Source organism: Perca flavescens, chromosome 19 (assembly GCF_004354835.1).
Source record: "Perca flavescens isolate YP-PL-M2 chromosome 19, PFLA_1.0, whole genome shotgun sequence".
NCBI lineage: Eukaryota > Metazoa > Chordata > Actinopteri > Perciformes > Percidae > Perca > Perca flavescens.
In genome coordinates, this window is record NC_041349.1 from 6,289,670 (window position 1) to 6,309,669 (window position 20,000).

General features: G+C 43.8%; 1 protein-coding gene across 2 annotated transcripts in view; it reads right to left on the reverse strand.

The window, feature by feature from the left end:
* LOC114574046 (sialoadhesin-like) overlaps nucleotides 1-20,000 on the reverse strand; it is a 25,469-nt gene that overhangs the window by 3,636 nt on the left and 1,833 nt on the right. Inside the window, exons 1-5 of one of the 2 annotated variants that reach the window (XM_028606338.1) lie at nucleotides 11,426-11,633; nucleotides 11,147-11,182; nucleotides 8,756-9,019; nucleotides 8,434-8,676; nucleotides 299-334 (exon numbers count right to left, since the gene is read on the reverse strand). In XM_028606338.1, coding sequence (XP_028462139.1) covers nucleotides 299-334; nucleotides 8,434-8,676; nucleotides 8,756-9,019; nucleotides 11,147-11,182; nucleotides 11,426-11,456 — 610 coding nt within the window. In that variant the 5' untranslated portion in view covers nucleotides 11,457-11,633. Of the gene's footprint in view, nucleotides 1-298; nucleotides 335-8,433; nucleotides 8,677-8,755; nucleotides 9,020-11,146; nucleotides 11,183-11,425; nucleotides 11,634-20,000 lie in introns of those variants that run through there. The other variant, XM_028606337.1, reaches the window with a different exon arrangement.

Genomic DNA, 20,000 nt, shown 5'->3' on the forward strand with positions numbered 1-20,000 from the left:
GGGAAGACAACACGAGGGTTTACGTGTGAAGAAGGAACTTTAGAAAAGAGAAGCTGTGTGGTTTAATACGCTCCAAACTTCAAGTAGATTAGTTCTGAGAACTATAGAAAGAGGAACATATCATCTCTGCAGGGCGTAAACCTTGTATGTTCAAACTCGTTTTTCAGGAAATGAACAAAATGCTCATTTGAAAACATTTTATTGAGCTAATGAAGTCAGACAAAATCACCCCGTCCCTGTTTGAATATGTGTAACCCTGTGTACTTTAATATAAAGTGTTCTCAGAGTTTATACTGACCTTGGTTTGTTGTGCTGCTCAGCAGTGAGGTCAGAACTGAAGAGAAATGGACCTCAGGTTAGTTTGAGTTTGTGATACAACAAGACATTTTAAGGTTAAATAATGAATGGAAATAAAAACTGTCTGTAAAATCATGTACACAACATTTGAAAATGACTCGCATCATTTCTTCTCATAAACTTATATTTACATTCAGAAGCATTTTTAGCCAAACAACAACATTTCATTTTGTATTTCTTTCAGCTGATGTTTTTAGAAACACACAAAGAGTTTACTTACAGAGTAGCCACAGTAGAGATGTGTCCTCCATCTTAACAGTTGGTGAAATGATGTCTTCACTTTGTTCACTTCATAGTCATAGCATCACATAAACCCTCCTCCTTCCTCTGTGACTGTGTCTCAGTGTTGTGGTTTGCTCTTCACACACTATCTCTAGTACCATGAAGCACATACATTCACGCTACGTTTTTGCTTTTTGCTTTTGACTCTTTAAAAAAAAAAAAAAAAAAAACGTGTTGTCACTTTTTTTCAACATTTTTTATTTTCTTTATTTCATGGTCAATAAACCTATTTTAAATTACATTATACCACATTTTTTAGTTAATCCTCATGTTGTCCTCGTGTCAAAATTTGATGCAAACATTGTTTTAATGCCTGAGGTGAAAGATATCTTTTCACAAAGATTCACAATGTTTATTTGAATCCTTTAGAGACTCATTAGAAAATTACTTGATGATTTTCAAAATAAACCCCTGTATGTTCCCTTAGATGGTGGAGGTTTAGTCGAGAGGAAGTGAACAGAGGGATGATTTTGTACCAGCTGTATCTTCCTGTTTAGAACACGAGTCCATCCACACGTGCAAATGTTTTAATTTATGTCACTTTTTACATTATGTGTGATTTTGTACCTGGGTGCCCGATAGTCCGTCTCTGATTAAACACTGAAATGTTGTCAGAAGGAGACAAAATAAACTGTGTAGCTGCCAACATGACATCATGATCACAGTAAACATACACGGCACTTTCTAAAGCCAAGTGGCGTGTTATCTGAGCAACGCATTTTGAGCAATCTGCGTGTATGTCGACGCTGTATACAACGGACAGGTTGGGTTTAGTAACAGAAGAAGGGGACGGTTGGTGGAGGGAGGTCCAGCTGGGAGGAGGCCTCAGGGGGAAGACCCAGGACTAGGTGGAGGGAGGTCCAGCTGGGAGGAGGCCTCGGGAAGACCCAGGACTAGGTGGAGGGAGGTCCAGCTGGGAGGAGGCCTCGGGGAAGACCCAGGACTAGGTGGAGGGAGGTCCAGCTGGGAAGAGGCCTCGGGAAGACCCAGGACTAGGTGGAGGGAGGTCCAGCTGGGAGGAGGCCTCGGGAAGACCCAGGACTAGGTGGAGGGAGGTCCAGCTGGGAGGAGGCCTCGGGAAGACCCAGGACTAGGTGGAGGGAGGTCCAGCTGGGAGGAGGCCTCGGGGAAGACCCAGGACTAGGTGGAGGGAGGTCCAGCTGGGAGGAGGCCCTGGGAAGACCCAGGACTAGGTGGAGGGAGGTCCAGCTGGGAGGAGGCCTCGGGAAGACCCAGGACTAGGTGGAGGGAGGTCCAGGTGGGAAGAGGCCTCGGGAAGACCCAGGACTAGGTGGAGGGAGGTCCAGCTGGGAAGAGGCCTCGGGAAGACCCAGGACTAGGTGGAGGGAGGTCCAGCTGGGAGGAGGCCTCGGGAAGACCCAGGACTAGGTGGAGGGAGGTCCAGCTGGGAAGAGGCCTCGGGGAAGACCCAGGACTAGGTGGAGGGAGGTCCAGCTGGGAGGAGGCCTCGGGAAGACCCAGGACTAGGTGGAGGGAGGTCCAGCTGGGAGGAGGCCTCGGGAAGACCCAGGAATAGGTGGAGGGAGGTCCAGCTGGGAGGAGGCCTCGGGAAGACCCAGGACTAGGTGGAGGGAGGTCCAGCTGGGAGGAGGCCTCGGGAAGACCCAGGAATAGGTGGAGGGAGGTCCAGCTGGGAGGAGGCCTCGGGAAGACCCAGGACTAGGTGGAGGGAGGTCCAGCTGGGAGGAGGCCTCGGGAAGACCCAGGACTAGGTGGAGGGAGGTCCAGCTGGGAAGAGGCCTCGGGAAGACCCAGGACTAGGTGGAGGGAGGTCCAGCTGGGAGGAGGCCTCGGGAAGACCCAGGACTAGGTGGAGGGAGGTCCAGCTGGGAAGAGGCCTCGGGAAGACCCAGGACTAGGTGGAGGGAGGTCCAGCTGGGAGGAGGCCTCGGGAAGACCCAGGACTAGGTGGAGGGAGGTCCAGCTGGGAGGAGGCCTCGGGAAGACCCAGGACTAGGTGGAGGGAGGTCCAGCTGGGAAGAGGCCTCGGGAAGACCCAGGACTAGGTGGAGGGAGGTCCAGCTGGGAGGAGGCCTCGGGAAGACCCAGGACTAGGTGGAGGGAGGTCCAGCTGGGAGGAGGCCTCGGGAAGACCCAGGACTAGGGTGGAGGGAGGTATCTCCAACCTGGCCTGGGAACGCCGGGATCCCCAGTCGGAGCTGGTTAATGTTGCTCGGGAAAGGGAAGTTTGGGGTCCCCTGTTGAGTTGCTCCCCGCGACCCGACACGGATAAGCGGACGAAGATGGATGGATGGATGGATGGTGTGTGTGTCTGTGTTTCGTGTGTGTGTGTGTGTGTGTGTGTTTGTATATGTGTGTTTGTGTGTGTCTGTGTGTCTGTGCATCTGTGTTTGTTTGTGTGTGTGTGTTTGTGTGTCTTTGTTCGTGTGTGTGTGTTTGTGGGTGAGTGTCTTTGTGTGTGTGTGTCTGTTAGTGTGTCTGCGTGTGTGTGTGTGTGTCTGTTAGTGTGTGTGTGTGTGTGTGTGTGTGTCTGTGTGTTAGTGTGTGTGTGTGTGTGTGTGTGTGTGTGTGTGTGTGTGTGTGTGTGTGTGTGTGTGTGTGTGTGTGTGTGTGTGTGTCATTTTAGTTTAACTGTGTTTTCTGCTGCAGAGTGATTCTTAAATTAATCAGCTGTGTGTTTGGACACTCTGTGGTGAGATGTCATGTGTGTGTTGACATGTTAATGATCTTTATTTTATTACCGGAACACACAGTAAACATGGTTTTGTACTTTTTTGTTCATTTTTACCCAATTTTACATGAATAGAATATTCAAATACTCGTTATACGTGCAGTTTAGTGTCCCAAATTCCCCATACAATGTCCTTAATTAATTATGAAACTGCTCAACCACCTGTGCTGTTTAACAGGTGTTAGGGTTAGGGGGTTAGGGGGTTAGGGGGTTAGGGTTGGGGGGTTAGGGTTAGGGCTAATTTGGGACACTTAACTAATTTGCGACACTAATAGGCCTGTACGGAGATTGCGCCCTCAAACTGCCCCTCACCAGTCTCACACAGGAATTCAAGTGTGCTAAAGTAAGACTCCGGATGACACTGAATGAATCTCGTGATGCAATGGTGAGTAATAACGCACCATCCTTAATGGCAGGCCGCAAATGGAGACCAGCCAGTGCGGTGGAGGAGGCAGCAGGTTAACAACTAGGCTTGCCAGCCTTGAACACAGCTCACGGCACCAGAACGGAGGAAATTGGTGGTGGAGGAAATACATCGTCAGGAGGAGGCAGCAAGGTGGGGGGCGAGGCAGTCTCGCTTGGTAAACAGGGATGGTGGACACGTTGGGAGAGTGTTGGAGAGAAGGAGGATTAGCTTGAAGGAGTTGTGGAGCATGGAAGCGAAGCGAATAAGCTTCATCATTAGAGCTACATGTGATGTTCTTCCAACACCTAGCAATCTCCTCATCAGTGGCTGGGTGAAGATCCAGGATGCGCCCTCTGCTGTGGGTGGGCTGGGGCTCAGTGGTAGAGAGATCGCCTGCCATCGCTGCTCCATCGGAGTGTGAATGTGTGTGAGTGATTATCTGATGAGCAGGTGGCTCCTTGTACGGCAGCCTCGGCCACAGTGTGTGAATGTGTGTGAATGGTGAATGGTTCCTGTACTATGTTAAAGGAACACGCCCGACTTATTAGAATTTAGCTTATTCACCGTAACCCCCAGAGTTAGACAAGTCGATACATACCCTTCTCATCTCCGTGCGTGCTGTAATGCTGTCTGACGGCTCCAGCGGCATCAGGCCAGCACAGAACATGCAGGTGAATGGTTCCAGTAATCCTACTGCTCCGAATAAGTGACAAAATAACACCATCATGTTCCTATTTACATGTTGTGATTTGTAGAGTCACAGCGTGTACAAAAAACAACGTAACATGAGACACAGCCATCTTCTAACTGTAAACAAACCTGGAACTATATTCTCAGGTGGAAGAATATAGTACTTTGGCGGAGGGATATGCTCGCAGCAAGCCTGTCTGAGAATATAGTTCCCGGTTTGTTTACTGTTAGAAGACGGCTGTGTCTCATATTACGTTGTTTTTTTGTACACGCTGTGACTCTACAAATCACAACATGTAAATAGGAACATGTTGGCGTTATTTTGTCACTTTTGTCACAATTGGGAGCAGTAGGCTAGTTGGAACCAGTTACCTGCAGGATCTGTCTTAGGCTGTTTAACGCTGGAGCCGCCAGACAGCGCTACAGCACGCACGGAGATGAGAAGGGTATGTATGGCCTTGTCTTACTCTGGGGGTTACGGTGAATAAGCTAAATTCCCAATAAGTCGGCGTGTTCCTTTAAAGCGCTCTGAGTAGTCGTTGAGACTAGAAAAGCGCTGTATAAGAACAGTCCATCATCATCATCATCTGCTCAACCAGCCCAGGTTCTTCCATCACATACTGACCGGTGTAGAGTCAGCCTCACCCAGGGTCATTATTCTTGGCGCCATAACCAAGTCCTTAAGATCCTCGCAGCCACCCTGGAAAACAAGCGGACTAATTCAAACTCCCTACCACCATCGGCACCCAAGTTGCCGCAGATCAACTTTGTCCGTATGGGTGGATGGCTTGTGATTGGAAGATGCTGGTTGATGTTGGTAGGCGGCTTGTTTTACCTCCAGAGATAGCAATCACGCCTAACATAGTTCTCTGGTCCCTCTCTGAAGAAGGTCTTCATCATTGAACTCACTGGACTCGGTAGAAGTCCGTCCAGTGGAGGTGGAGGCGCAGGGGGTTCGTGGCAGTGTCTACCACCAGACTGCTTAGAGACCTGGGAATCAGAGGCCAGAACCTGCGTCAGGCCATTAAAGCAATGTCAGAGGCCGGTGAGAGAAGCTGCCAGTGTCTCTGGATAAAGAGACCAGACTCCTGCTGGGCTCCGCTTGATTGGGTGATGGGGGGGATACGCTGGGGGGGGGCACGATCTGATATCACCAAGTAATTAACAGTCCAGGATCAATGACAAAGTTGTTTGCCCTGGATTAACATTATAACCAACCAATCAGTGGCACGTTTTGCTTGTGATGTCATTAATAGTGCGACGTGATGGCAAATTCAAAAAGAAAAAAAACGTCTGCCAGTTTCACTATCGTAACGGCCGCCCGTTTCCAGAGCTGCCGCCGATGCTTCACTATCGTGCTTAAAAGGTAAGATTTAGCCTACTTCCAAGAGTTTGAACGTCTTCAAAACATTATAGAGTTGATGTGTAGCTAGGCTAAACAAGTTAATAAGATAACTAGCATGACCAGCTAGTGTGCTAGCAGTAATTCAATTGTAAAGGGCTGAGCTACCAAGTGTGATATTGATAAGAAATAAAATATCACTGTCCAGTTCTATCTCTTAACAAGAGGGAATGTCAGTCATTAGGCTAACCACTTTAATCCTATGAAAACACGCTACCTAGCATGACCAGCTAATGTGCTAGCAGACTTGTGGTGGTATGATCTAGCTAGCCTAAAGAGCTAACGTGTAGACTAAACAAGCTAATACAGATAACTAGCATGACCAGCTAGTGTGCTAGCAGTTATTAAATTGAAAAGGGTTGAGCTACCAAATGGAAATGAACCAAAATATCAAAGTTCTATCTCTTAACAAGATGGAATTACTACTAAAATGTCTAGCATGACCAGGGTGTGCTAGCTCTTTAGGCTCAAAGCTAGATCACTAAAACCACCATAAGTCTGCTAGCACACATAAGCTGGTCATGCTAGGTAGGGTGTTTTCATAGGATTAAAGTGGTTAGCCTAATGACTGACATTCCATCTTGTTAAGAGATAGAACTGGACCGTGATATTTTATTTCTTATCAATATCACACTTGGTAGCTCAGCCCTTTCCAATTGAATTACTGCTAGCACACTAGCTGGTCATGCTAGTTATCTTATTAACTTGTTTAGCCTAGCTACACATCAACTCTATAATGTTTTGAAGACGTTCAAACTCTTGGAAGTAGGCTAAATCTTACCTTTTTAAGCACGATAGTGAAGCATCGGCGGCAGCTCTGGAACGGGCGGCCGTTACGATAGTGAAACTGGCAGACGTTTTTTTTTTTTTTTTTTTTGAATTTGCCATCACGTCGCACTATTAATGACATCACAAGCAAAACGTGCCACTGATTGGTTGGTTAAAATGTTAATCCAGGGCAAACAACTTTGTCATTGATCCTGGACTGTTAATTACTTGGTGATATCAGATCGTGCGCTGCGGGACTTGATCATCCCCGTAGGGCCTTCCTCAGCCGAGGATGTGTAGTTATAATGGCGAAACATGCAATGAGGCCTGAGGTGTACTACTGATGATGTGTCCCTCGGATCACCCATCAAGGGGATGCTCACCTGAAAGCTTTACTGTCAAATACACTGTCAAGGATATCCTCTTTAGCCGCTGGCACTTAAAGGATGTATTACATCTCGTCCTGTGTTCCCTGAAAACTGCACGAAATACCCAAATGCTCTTCAGGTTTCTGTAATTCAGTGATGAATTAATTAAAAAGTTAAGATGATAAACAGATAATTTAAACACCGAGCCAACAGAGTGAACTGTGAGCTGAACTGAGCATGTGTAAAGAAAGAGAAGGAGCTGTGCTGCCACCTGCTGGCTGTCTGACTCGACTGATATGATGCTTTCATCCAAACACATTTTTCCAATGTTCACCTCATTCCCACTCTGAGCAGTGATAGGGAGCTGATGTTAAAGACACTGACTGACCTGAGAACTGAAATACAAACCCTGTAAAAGACAGAAAGTAACGCAGATCAATTTCATGAAAAACAACGGAGAAAAAAGCTTTATTGTTATAATATAAAATATATACATATATATTATATTATATATAATATATATAGATAGCTGTGGCTGGCAGTAAAGGAGCAATTCAAACTTAAAGCAATGATTTCATATTGAAGATGTTTAAATCATAATTATATCAAGACAGCCGGGGGAAATGTTTCTGATCTACGGAGATTTCAGCTTCTCTTCAGATCAGTTCAGAAGTGATGCTCTCTGGTGACAGCGGTGATGTCATTCTCATAGTCATCATCCAATCCCTCCTCAGCCTGGGTGGGCGAGGTCATCACCATGGCAACAGGTAGGCCGTTCCTCACAGTCAGAGCAGGTTAGAAAGAAATGTAGATAATTGATCAGCTGAAGAGTTCTGTTAGAGACAACCAAACATCACTGACTCTTCACTACATCCCAGCAGTGTTATAAACTGTCTATTCATGTATATTGTGTTATTACCATATCACTTTCACATATCCTTCGTCTTACTTACACCTCACTTTGCACCAGCTGTGTAATGCCTACTTAATCTGTTCTTCATGTAGCCTATTGTATTCTGTTTTCTTGTACTATATTGAATGTGAAACTGTATGTTTTCCTGAACGCTTATGCTTTATTCTTGGCGTTGCAAATGAGAACCTGTTCTCCACGACCTACATGGTTAAATAAAAATAAAAATAAAACAACAGAGTGGTGAGATTGATTGTAATGTCAGTGAATGATTGAGAGAGTTACCTGTGGTCCTGCGTCGATATAGAGACACCATGATGAAAGTGGAGATGCAGTACGGACAGAACACCACCAGGTGGCAGACCAGTCTGACCACTGAGGTCGGGGGCGGAGCTGAGGTTGTATCAGGGGGTGTGTATGCAGAGGTTGTGGAGCTCAAAGGAGGGCTTGTAGTCGTAGGTTTCTCTGTAGAGAGAATCAGCTGTCAGGTGAATATCTGGATGAATGAACTCCTGAAATCAAAGGTAACCTCCTCACCTGTGACAGAGACCCAGCTGGGTGGAGACTCTCCAACACTGCTGATGTTGCACTTGTAGAGGCCTTCATCAGACCTGGAAACATGGTGGATGGTCATGTGACCTGCAGGCTCAGTCCTGATGAAGGAGCCATCTTTATAGAAACCAGCTGGGAGGTTGGAGGACCTCTTTGTTCTACAGGTCAGAGTGAGGTCTTCTCCCTCCATCACAGGGAGGACAGGACTCTGCAGGATCACTGGTCCACCTCAACACAGAGACAAACTACAGCATGTCATCCATTCACACACAGCTTCATCAATACTGACTCCACAGTCTGATCTTACCAGTGACAGTGATGTTGATGCTGTTACTGGTTGCTCCCTCTCTGGACTCACACCAGTAAACTCCACTGTCCCCGGGGACCATGAAGCTGAAGGTACAGGAAGAACCAGCAGGTCTTCCCCAGCCATCTCCACACTGAGTCCTGGTTTCTCTGGTTGTGTTCCTCCTCAGAGTCCATCCAGCAGAGCTGTTGTCCTCCTCACAGCTCAGAGAGACATGTTCATCTTTAAACATCTGAGAGCTGCTGGGACTCACAGTCAGAGAGGCTGGAGGGAGGAGGGTTTAGAAAACACTGAATGACCCCGAGAAGAAAGTCTGAAACCTAAAACTTGTTTCCTAATATTTGAGTCCTAAATTATGTGACAGACACGCACGCACACACACACACACACACACACACACACACACACACACTGAACACACAAACACAAACACACACATGCACGCACACACACAAACTGAACAGACACGGACACACACACACACACACACACACACTGAAGGCACACTGAAAACATATACACACATATTACACACAGAGACAAACACACAAACACACAAACACACACACACACACACACACACACACACAGACACACACACTCACACACATAAACACAAACATGCAAACAAACACACACACACACACACAGACACATGCACGCACGCACGCACAAACACACACACTGAACACACACTGAAAACACACACACACACACATATTACACACAGAGACAAACACAAACACACACACACTGAACACACACTGAAAACACACACACACACATATTACACACAGAGACAAACACAAACACACACACACGCACAGACACAAACAAACTGAACACACACAGACACACACACACACACACTGAACGCACACTGAAAACACATACACACATATTACACACAGAGACACACACACAAACACGCACACACACAGAGACACACACACACACATACACACACACACACACACACACACACACACACACATGCATGCACGCACGCAGACACACAAACACACATACACTGAACACACACTGAAAATACACACACACACACATATTTCACACAGAGACACACACACACACATACACACAAAGACACACATACACACATATACAGACACACACACTGATACGCACGCACACACGCATGCACCCAGACATGCACGCATGAACACACACACACACACACACACTGAACACACACACACGTACTGTATTACACACAGAGACACACACACACACATGCACGCACACAAACACAAACACAAACATACACACACACACACACACACAAAACACACACACACACAGACACACAGAAACACAAACACACGTATCACACATTCACACACACACACACACACACATGCACGCACACAAACACAAACACAAACATGCACACACACACACAAACACACACACATTTCACATACACATAGAAACACAAACACACGTATCACACATTCACACACACACACACACACACACACACACACACACGTAACACACACAATGAACACACACACACACGTATTACACACAGAGACAGACACACACATATCTACATAAACTACCAGTTAGCTCCTCTGGTAGCTAAGAGTTTAATCTACCAGTTAGCTCCTCTGGTAGCTAAGAGTTTAATCTACCAGTTAGCTCCTCTGGTAGCTAAGAGTTTAATCTACCAGTTAGCTCCTCTGGTAGCTAAGAGTTTAATCTACCAGTTAGCTCCTCTGGTAGCTAAGAGTTTAATCTACCAGTTAGCTCCTCTGGTAGCTAAGAGTTTAATCTACCAGTTAGCTCCTCTGGTTGCTAAGAGTTTAATCTACCAGTTAGCTCCTCTGGTTGCTAAGCGTATGGGGCTCTGGATACGTCACCCTGTGTATTGTTGTGATTGGTCGTAGTGTTAACTAATTGCGTGCAGTGAGATTTTCAAATGCACGCTTGTTGATGGGCGACATTCATTACTCGATGCCAGACCCTTAATCCTTTCAGATTTGGGTCTGGACTTCCAGGCTCTTATCTCTATCTTAAATAGGGTTCATTTTCTACTTTTACCGGAGAGGAGAACAAGTTGCATGGTCGACGGGAAGACAACACGAGGGTTTACGTGTGAAGAAGGAACTTTAGAAAAGGGAAGCTGTGTGGTTTAATACGCTCCAAACTTCAAGTAGATTAGTTCTGAGAACTATAGAAAGAGGAACATATCATCTCTGCCGGGCGTTAACCTTGTATGTTCAAACTCGTTTTTCAGGAAATGAACAAAATGCTCATTTGAAAACATTTTATTGAGCTAATGAAGTCAGACAAAATCACCCCGTCCCTGTTTGAATATGTGTAACCCTGTGTACTTTAATATAAAGTGTTCTCAGAGTTTATACTGACCTTGGTTTGTTGTGCTGCTCAGCAGTGAGGTCAGAACTGAAGAGAAATGGACCTCAGGTTAGTTTGAGTTTGTGATACAACAAGACATTTTAAGGTTAAATAATGAATGGAAATAAAATCTGTCTGTAAAATCATGTACACAACATTTGAAAATGACTCGCATCATTTCTTCTCATAAACTTATATTTACATTCAGAAGCATTTTTAGCCAAACAACAACATTTCATTTTGTATTTCTTTCAGCTGATGTTTTTAGAAACACACAAAGAGTTTACTTACAGAGTAGCCACAGTAGAGATGTGTCCTCCATCTTAACAGCTGGTGAAATGATGTCTTCACTTTGTTCACTTCATAGTCATAGCATCACATAAACCCTCCTCCTTCCTCTGTGACTGTGTCTCAGTGTTGTGGTTTGCTCTTCACACACTATCTCTAGTACCATGAAGCACATACATTCACGCTACGTTTTTGCTTTTTGCTTTTGACTCTTTTAAAAAAAAAAAAAAAAAAAAAAACGTGTTGTCACTTTTTTCAACATTTTTTTTATTTTGTTTATTTCATGGTCAATAAACCTATTTTAAATTACATTATACCAAATTTTTTAGTTAATCCTCATGTTGTCGTCGTGTCAAAATTTGATGCAAACATTGTTTTAATGCCTGAGGTGAAAGATATCTTTTCACAAAGATTCACAATGTTTATTTTAATCCTTTAGAGACTCATTAGAAAATTACTTGATGATTTTCAAATAAACCCCTGTATGTTCCCTTAGATGGTGGAGGTTTAGTCGAGAGGAAGTGAACAGAGGGATGATTTTGTACCAGCTGTATCTTCCTGTTTAGAACACGAGTCCATCCACACGTGCAAATGTTTTAATTTATGTCACTTTTTACATTATGTGTGATTTTGTACCTGGGTGCCTGATAGTCCGTCTCTGATTAAACACTGAAATGTTGTCAGAAGGAGACAAAAATAAACTGTGTAGCTGCCAACATGACATCATGACTTCGCGTAAACATACACGGCACTTTCTAAAGCCAAGTGGCGTGTTATCTGTACGCATTTTGAGCAATCTGCGTGTATGTCGACGCTGTATACAACGGACAGGTTGGGTTTAGTAACAGAAGAAGGGGATGGATGGGTTTAGTAACAGAAGAAGGGGATGGTTGGGTTTAGTAAAAGAAGAAGGGGATGGTTGGGTTTAGTAAAAGAAGAAAGTAACGATGGGGTTTAGTAACAGAAGAAGGGGACGATTGGGTTTAGTAACAGAAGAAAGTAACGATTGGGTTTAGTAACAGAAGAAGGGGACGGTTGGGTTTAGTAAAAGAAGAAGGGGATGGTTGGGTTTAGTAAAAGAAGAAGGGGATGGTTGGGTTTAGTAAAAGAAGAAGGGGATGGTTGGGTTTAGTAACAGAAGAAAGTAACGATGGGGTTTAGTAACAGAAGAAGGGGACGATTGGGTTTAGTAACAGAAGAAAGTAACGATTGGGTTTAGTAACAGAAGAAGGGGACGATTGGGTTTAGTAAAAGAAGAAGGGGATGGTTGGGTTTAGTAAAAGAAGAAAGTAACGATTGGGTTTAGTAACAGAAGAAAGTAACGATTGGGTTTAGTAACAGAAGAAGGGGACGGTTGGGTTTAGTAAAAGAAGAAGGGGATGGTTGGGTTTAGTAAAAGAAGAAGGGGATGGTTGGGTTTAGTAAAAGAAGAAGGGGATGGTTGGGTTTAGTAAAAGAAGAAGGGGATGGTTGGGTATAGTAACAGAAGAAGGGGATGGTTGGGTTTAGTAAAAGAAGAAGGGGATGGTTGGGTTTAGTAAAAGAAGAAGGGGATGGTTGGGTTTAGTAAAAGAAGAAAGTAACGATGGGGTTTAGTAACAGAAGAAGGGGACGATTGGGTTTAGTAAAAGAAGAAGGGGATGGTTGGGTTTAGTAAAAGAAGAAAGTAACGATTGGGTTTAGTAACAGAAGAAAGTAACGATTGGGTTTAGTAACAGAAGAAGGGGACGGTTGGGTTTAGTAAAAGAAGAAGGGGATGGTTGGGTTTAGTAAAAGAAGAAGGGGATGGTTGGGTTTAGTAAAAGAAGAAGGGGATGGTTGGGTTTAGTAAAAGAAGAAAGTAACGATTGGGTTTAGTAACAGAAGAAGGGGATGGTTGGGTTTAGTAACAGAAGAAGGGGACGATTGGGTTTAGTAACAGAAGAAGGGGACGATTGGGTTTAGTAACAGAAGAAAGTAACGGTTGGGTTTAGTAACAGAAGAAAGTAACGGTTGGGTTTAGTAACAGAAGAAGGGGATGGTTGGGTTTAGTAAAAGAAGAAGGGATGGTTGGGTTTAGTAACAGAAGAAAGTAACGATTGGGTTTAGTAACAGAAGAAAGTAACGGTTGGGTTTAGTAACAGATGAAAGTAACGATTGGGTTTAGTAAAAGAAGAAAGTAACGGTTGGGTTTAGTAACAGAAGAAGGGGACGATTGGGTTTAGTAAAAGAAGAAAGTAACGATTGGGTTTAGTAACAGAAGAAGGGGACGATTGGGTTTAGTAACAGAAGAAAGTAACAGTTGGGTTTAGTAACAGAAGAAAGTAACGGTTGGGTTTAGTAAAAGAAGAAAGTAACGATTGGGTTTAGTAACAGAAGAAAGTAACGATTGGGTTTAGTAACAGAAGAAGGGGACGATTGGGTTTAGTAAAAGAAGAAAGTAACGATTGGGTTTAGTAACAGAAGAAGGGGACGGTTGGGTTTAGTAAAAGAAGAAAGTAACGATTGGGTTTAGTAACAGAAGAAAGTAACGATTGGGTTTAGTAACAGAAGAAGGGGATGGTTGGGTTTAGTAACAGAAGAAAGTAACAGTTGGGTTTAGTAACAGAAGAAAGTAACGATTGGGTTTAGTAACAGAAGAAAGTAATGATTGGGTTTAGTAACAGAAGAAAGTAACGATTGGGTTTAGTAACAGAAGAAAGTAACAGTTGGGTTTAGTAACAGAAGAAAGTAACGGTTGGGTTTAGTAACAGAAGAAAGTAACGATTGGGTTTAGTAAAAGAAGAAAGTAACGATTGGGTTTAGTAAAAGAAGAAAGTAACGATTGGGTTTAGTAACAGAAGAAAGTAACGATTGGGTTTAGTAACAGAAGAAAGTAACTGTTGGGTTTAGTAAAAGAAGAAAGTAACGATTGGGTTTAGTAACAGAAGAAAGTAACTGTTGGGTTTAGTAACAGAAGAAAGTAACTGTTGGGTTTAGTAACAGAAGAAAGTAACAGTTGGGTTTAGTAAAAGAAGAAAGTAACGATTGGGTTTAGTAAAAGAAGAAAGTAACGATTGGGTTTAGTAAAAGAAGAAAGTAACGGTTGGGTTTAGTAACAGAAGAAAGTAACTGTTGGGTTTAGTAACAGAAGAAAGTAACTGTTGGGTTTAGTAAAAGAAGAAAGTAACGATTGGGTTTAGTAAAAGAAGAAAGTAACGATTGGGTTTAGTAACAGAAGAAAGTAACGGTTGGGTTTAGTAAAAGAAGAAAGTAACGGTTGGGTTTAGTAACAGAAGAAAGTAACTGTTGGGTTTAGTAACAGAAGAAAGTAACGATTGGGTTTAGTAACAGAAGAAAGTAACGATTGGGTTTAGTAAAAGAAGAAAGTAACGATTGGGTTTAGTAAAAGAAGAAAGTAACGGTTGGGTTTAGTAACAGAAGAAAGTAACGGTTGGGTTTAGTAACAGAAGAAAGTAACGATTGGGTTTAGTAACAGAAGAAAGTAACGGTTGGGTTTAGTAACAGAAGAAAGTAACGATTGGGTTTAGTAACAGAAGAAAGTAACTGTTGGGTTTAGTAACAGAAGAAAGTAACGGTTGGGTTTAGTAACAGAAGAAAGTAACGATTGGGTTTAGTAACAGAAGAAAGTAACGGTTGGGTTTAGTAAAAGAAGAAAGTAACGATTGGGTTTAGTAACAGAAGAAAGTAACGGTTGGGTTTAGTAACAGATGAAAGTAACGGTTGGGTTTAGTAAAAGAAGAAAGTAACGGTTGGGTTTAGTAACAGAAGAAAGTAACGATTGGGTTTAGTAACAGATGAAAGTAACGGTTGGGTTTAGTAAAAGAAGAAAGTAACGGTTGGGTTTAGTAACAGATGAAAGTAACGGTTGGGTTTAGTAAAAGAAGAAAGTAACGGTTGGGTTTAGTAACAGAAGAAAGTAACGATTGGGTTTAGTAACAGATGAAAGTAACGGTTGGGTTTAGTAAAAGAAGAAAGTAACGGTTGGGTTTAGTAACAGAAGAAAGTAACGGTTGGGTTTAGTAACAGATGAAAGTAACGGTTGGGTTTAGTAACAGAAGAAAGTAACGGTTGGGTTTAGTAACAGAAGAAAGTAACGATTGGGTTTAGTAACAGAAGAAAGTAACGGTTGGGTTTAGTAACAGAAGAAAGTAACGATTGGGTTTAGTAACAGAAGAAAGTAACGATTGGGTTTAGTAAAAGAAGAAAGGGACGGTTGAGTTTAGGAAACGTGACACACGGGACACGATCCCCGGTCTCCTGGGTGAAGGTCCTGTGTTAGACCGGTCCTCCTCCCCTCCAACCAATTGTCCAACGTGGATTTTCGCCCTTTCATACTACTCGCTACTGCGTCAATTCACACGCAATCGCAAGGTAATGTAAGTCAATGGAGGCCAAACGGCGTTGATAAACACGCTAAAAAGCTATTATGCGTCTTGATAACACGCCAAAAATGGCATACGGATTGGCGTGTCAAACATACGTCACTTTATTAAAATCAGTCTGCTGCACACTATCAAACTACACATCAAATACCATATCAGGGTTTGCACATGAAAGGAATGTGCTTTGGTGTTTTGGTGCGATCAAAAGAACAATGGGTCTCATTCGCCAACCGTTCTTACGAAGAAATGTGTTCTTAAACCCTTCTTCTTTTTACTTAGATTCTGACATTCACTAATGTTTTCTTAACTTGGATTTGTTCTTAGCTAAGAACAAAATCTACGAACACTGAAGAGCACTCTTACGCACATTTGAGTGATGGCAATTTGCTCCAAATGATTGCTTACTGCATTTTATTTAATTCTACAGTCGTTTACAATGATAGTATTGTACTGTAATGTATTTCTGATCGTTTCTTGAAAAAAATCATAATATGCAAAAAAAAAAAAACAGCAATTAAACTGATTAAATCCTGCGTTATTTGGTGATTCATCGCACTATTCATAGGGCCAAAATGCGTTGGTAGAATGTAACAAGTACAAATTCTTCGTAACTGTACTTAAGTACATTTTTCATGTATCTGTACTTTACTTAAGTAGACTCAATAGTGCATATAGCCTACTTTTGACTTTTACTTCGTTACATTTTGCAGCAATTATCTATACTTTCATCAGTTTTTTTGTCTCACCAGTGAAGTTTAGATTGCCGTGTGAGATAGATACTGAGATATATATGGGTTGCCGTAGATACTGTATATATGGGTTGCCGTAGATACTGTATATATGGGTTGCCGTAGATACTGTATATATGGGGCACCGCCAATCCAAGCCGGCTCCGGTGCTCCAGAGCCCGGGCGCAGCGAAGCTGACCCTCGGTAATACAGCCTCCGGTAAAAGTGAAAATGAAAACGTTTGTTTTTTTATTATTCCGAACACCCCAAATTTTTTAAATCACAGTTGATATATCTATTTCTCTCCAAAGTGTCGTTTACTCCTCCGCCAGGCTGCGTTCATATCTTATTTATTTGGCTGGATCTCTTCACATCTCCCCATGTCCGCTGCTTCACACACTTTATTTGCTTACTTGCATGATTAAAGAAAATAAAACCGTCTTAAAATACATCCATTCATAAAAGCAACCCGGTTCCGATTCTAACAACACATTTCCGTTTCATGCTGGTTAGGAAAGGAACTTCTTTTAAAAGCCAGGCCTTGTTTGTGGTAGTGGACATCTTCTACTTTTACTAAAGTAAATATGTCTGTTATAATTTGTACTTTTACTTGAGATTCAGTACTTCCTCCACCACGACTCCGACAACAATCTCTAACGCAGTAGTCTCCCGCTTCCCAGGAGGTGCACAGAAGCAATCATGTCCTTATATGGGAATTTGCGGGGGCGTTATCTTATGCTAATTAGGAACAACTGGCACGCGCTTTCAATTACGAAGACGTGGGATTCATCAATCCTAAGAACACAGGTGCGAACAATTCTGCTGTTTAAGAACACGTCATGAATCCGACGTAGACTTCTCTTAGGAACTTTCTTAAGAACATATTTAAGAGAAAACTTCGGAAGATATTGGTGAATGAGGCCCATTGTCCCATATGGTGACATATCAGGGGTCTCATTTATAAACGTGGCGTACGCAACAAAACGGGGCTGAAAATGTGCGTACGCCACTTCCCACGCAAAGGTTGTGATTTATAAAAAAAAAACAAAAAACTTGGGGCTACTTTGTAGGAGTCGTCATGGCAACTTGAACTGCAGTTGGTCATGTGATCTGATCCCTGACATGTTAACCTGTTGCTGTGAAGTGACTGTTTGTGTGTGTGTGTGTGTCTCTTTTTTGTACCCCGTGGCCAACCTCTTCACCTTCTCGTCCTGCGTGGCGCTGGCCGACCTGAGCGGAGACGGCGAGCGGCGCCTGGTGGCGGGCGACCTGGGCCCCCCCGGCGGCCTGGGCCCCCCATGAAGCTGAAGGTGTACCCGCACTGGCGGCGCTGATGAGCGAGAGCGCCCTATTGGACCTTTCCTCCGGGCTCGCCGCCTTCTTCATGGACCTGCACGAGCCACGCGTCCCGGCCGTGGCCTCCGGGCCCTGCATCTACGTCTACAAGAACCTGAGGCCCTACTTCAAGTTCACGCTGCCGGGCCTCAAGGTCAACGCACTGGAGCAGGTGGGACACACACACACACACACACACAGAGACACACACACACACACACACACACACACACACACACAGACACACACACACACACACACACACACACACAGACACACACACACAGACAGAGACACACCCACACACACACACACACACACACACACAGACACACACACAGACACCCACACACACACACACACACACACACACACACACACACACACACACACACACACACACACACACACACACACACACACACACACAGACAGACAGAGACACACACACAGAGACACACAGACACAAACACATACACACACACACACACACAGAGAGACACACAGACACACACACACAGACAGACACACACACACACACACACACAAACAGACACACACACACACACACACACAGAGACACTCACCCACAAAACACACACACACACAAACAAAGACACACAAACACAGAAACACACACACACAGACAGACACACCCACACAGACACACACACAAACAGACACACACACACAAACAGACACACACACACACACACACACAAAGAAGACACACACACACACACACACACACACACACACACACACACACAGAGTGACTTTAGAAGCCATAGTTCCATTAATCCTTGTTCCTTTAACCTGTAGAGTAACCTAAACCCTTATTATGTATTATTTATTATGTAGCTTTACACAAACAGATAAGCACAACAAACGCACAAATATATCTGCACACCAAAGACATCCATCATCCAATCAGATGTGTGAAATGAGTGACTCCATCGTGTGTGTGTGTGTCTGTGTGTCTGTGTGTGTGTGTTTATCTGTCTGTGTGTGTATGTGTGTCTGTGTGTGTGTGTGTTTGTGTGTCTGTGTCTGTGTGTGTGTGTTTTGTGTCTGTGTCTGTGTGTCTGTGTGTGTGTGTGTTTGTGTGTGTGTGTATATGTGTGTTTGTGTGTCTGTGTCGGTGTGTCTGTGTCTGTGTGTGTTTGTGTGTCTGTGTCTGTGTGTGTGTGTGTGTGTGTGTGTGTGTGTGTGTGTGTGTGTGTGTGTGTGTGTGTGTGTGTGTGTGTGTGTGTGTGTGTGTGTGTGTGTGTGTGTGTGTGTGTGTGTTGTGTCTGTGTGTATGTGTGTGTGTGTGTGTGTCTGTGTTTGTGTGTCTGTGTGTGTGTGTGTGTGTTGTGTGTCTGTGTGTGTGTGTGTGTGTGTGTGTGTCTGTGTGTGTGTGTGTGTGTGTGTGTGTGTGTGTGTGTGTGTGTGTGTGTGTGTGTGTGTGTGTGTGTGTGTGTGTGTGTGTGTGTGTGTGTGTGTGTGTGTGTGTGTGTCTGTGTCTGTGTGTGTCATCATTTAGTTTAACTGAGTTTTTTTCTCTGTTGTGTTTTCTGCTGCAGAGTGATTCTTAAATTAATCAGCTGTGTGTTTGGACACTCTGTGGTGAGATGTCATGTGTGTGTCGACATGTTAACGATCTTTATTTTATTACCGAACACACACTACACATAGTTTTGTACTTTTCTGTTCATTTTACCCAACAATGTCAGAGGCCGGTGAGAGAAGCTGCCAGTGTCTCTGGATAAAGAGACCAGACTCCTGCTGGGCTCCGGCTTGATTGGGTGATTGGGGGGATACGCTGCGGGGACTTGATCATCCCGTAGGGTCTTCCTCAGCCGAGGATGTCTAGTTATAATGGCGAAACATGCAACGAGGCCTGAGGTGTACTACTGATGATGTGTCCCTCGGATCACCCATCAAGGGGGATGCTCACCTGAAAGCTTTACTGTCAAATACACTGCCGAGGTCAAGGATATCCTCTTAGTAGAAGATATCCTCTTCGTCCTGTGTTCCCTGAAAACTGCACGTAATACCCAAATGCTCTTCAGGTTTCTGTAATTCAGTGATGAATTAGTTAAAAAGTTAAGATGATAAACAGATAATTTAAACACCAAGCCAACAGAGTGAACTCTGATATGATGCTTT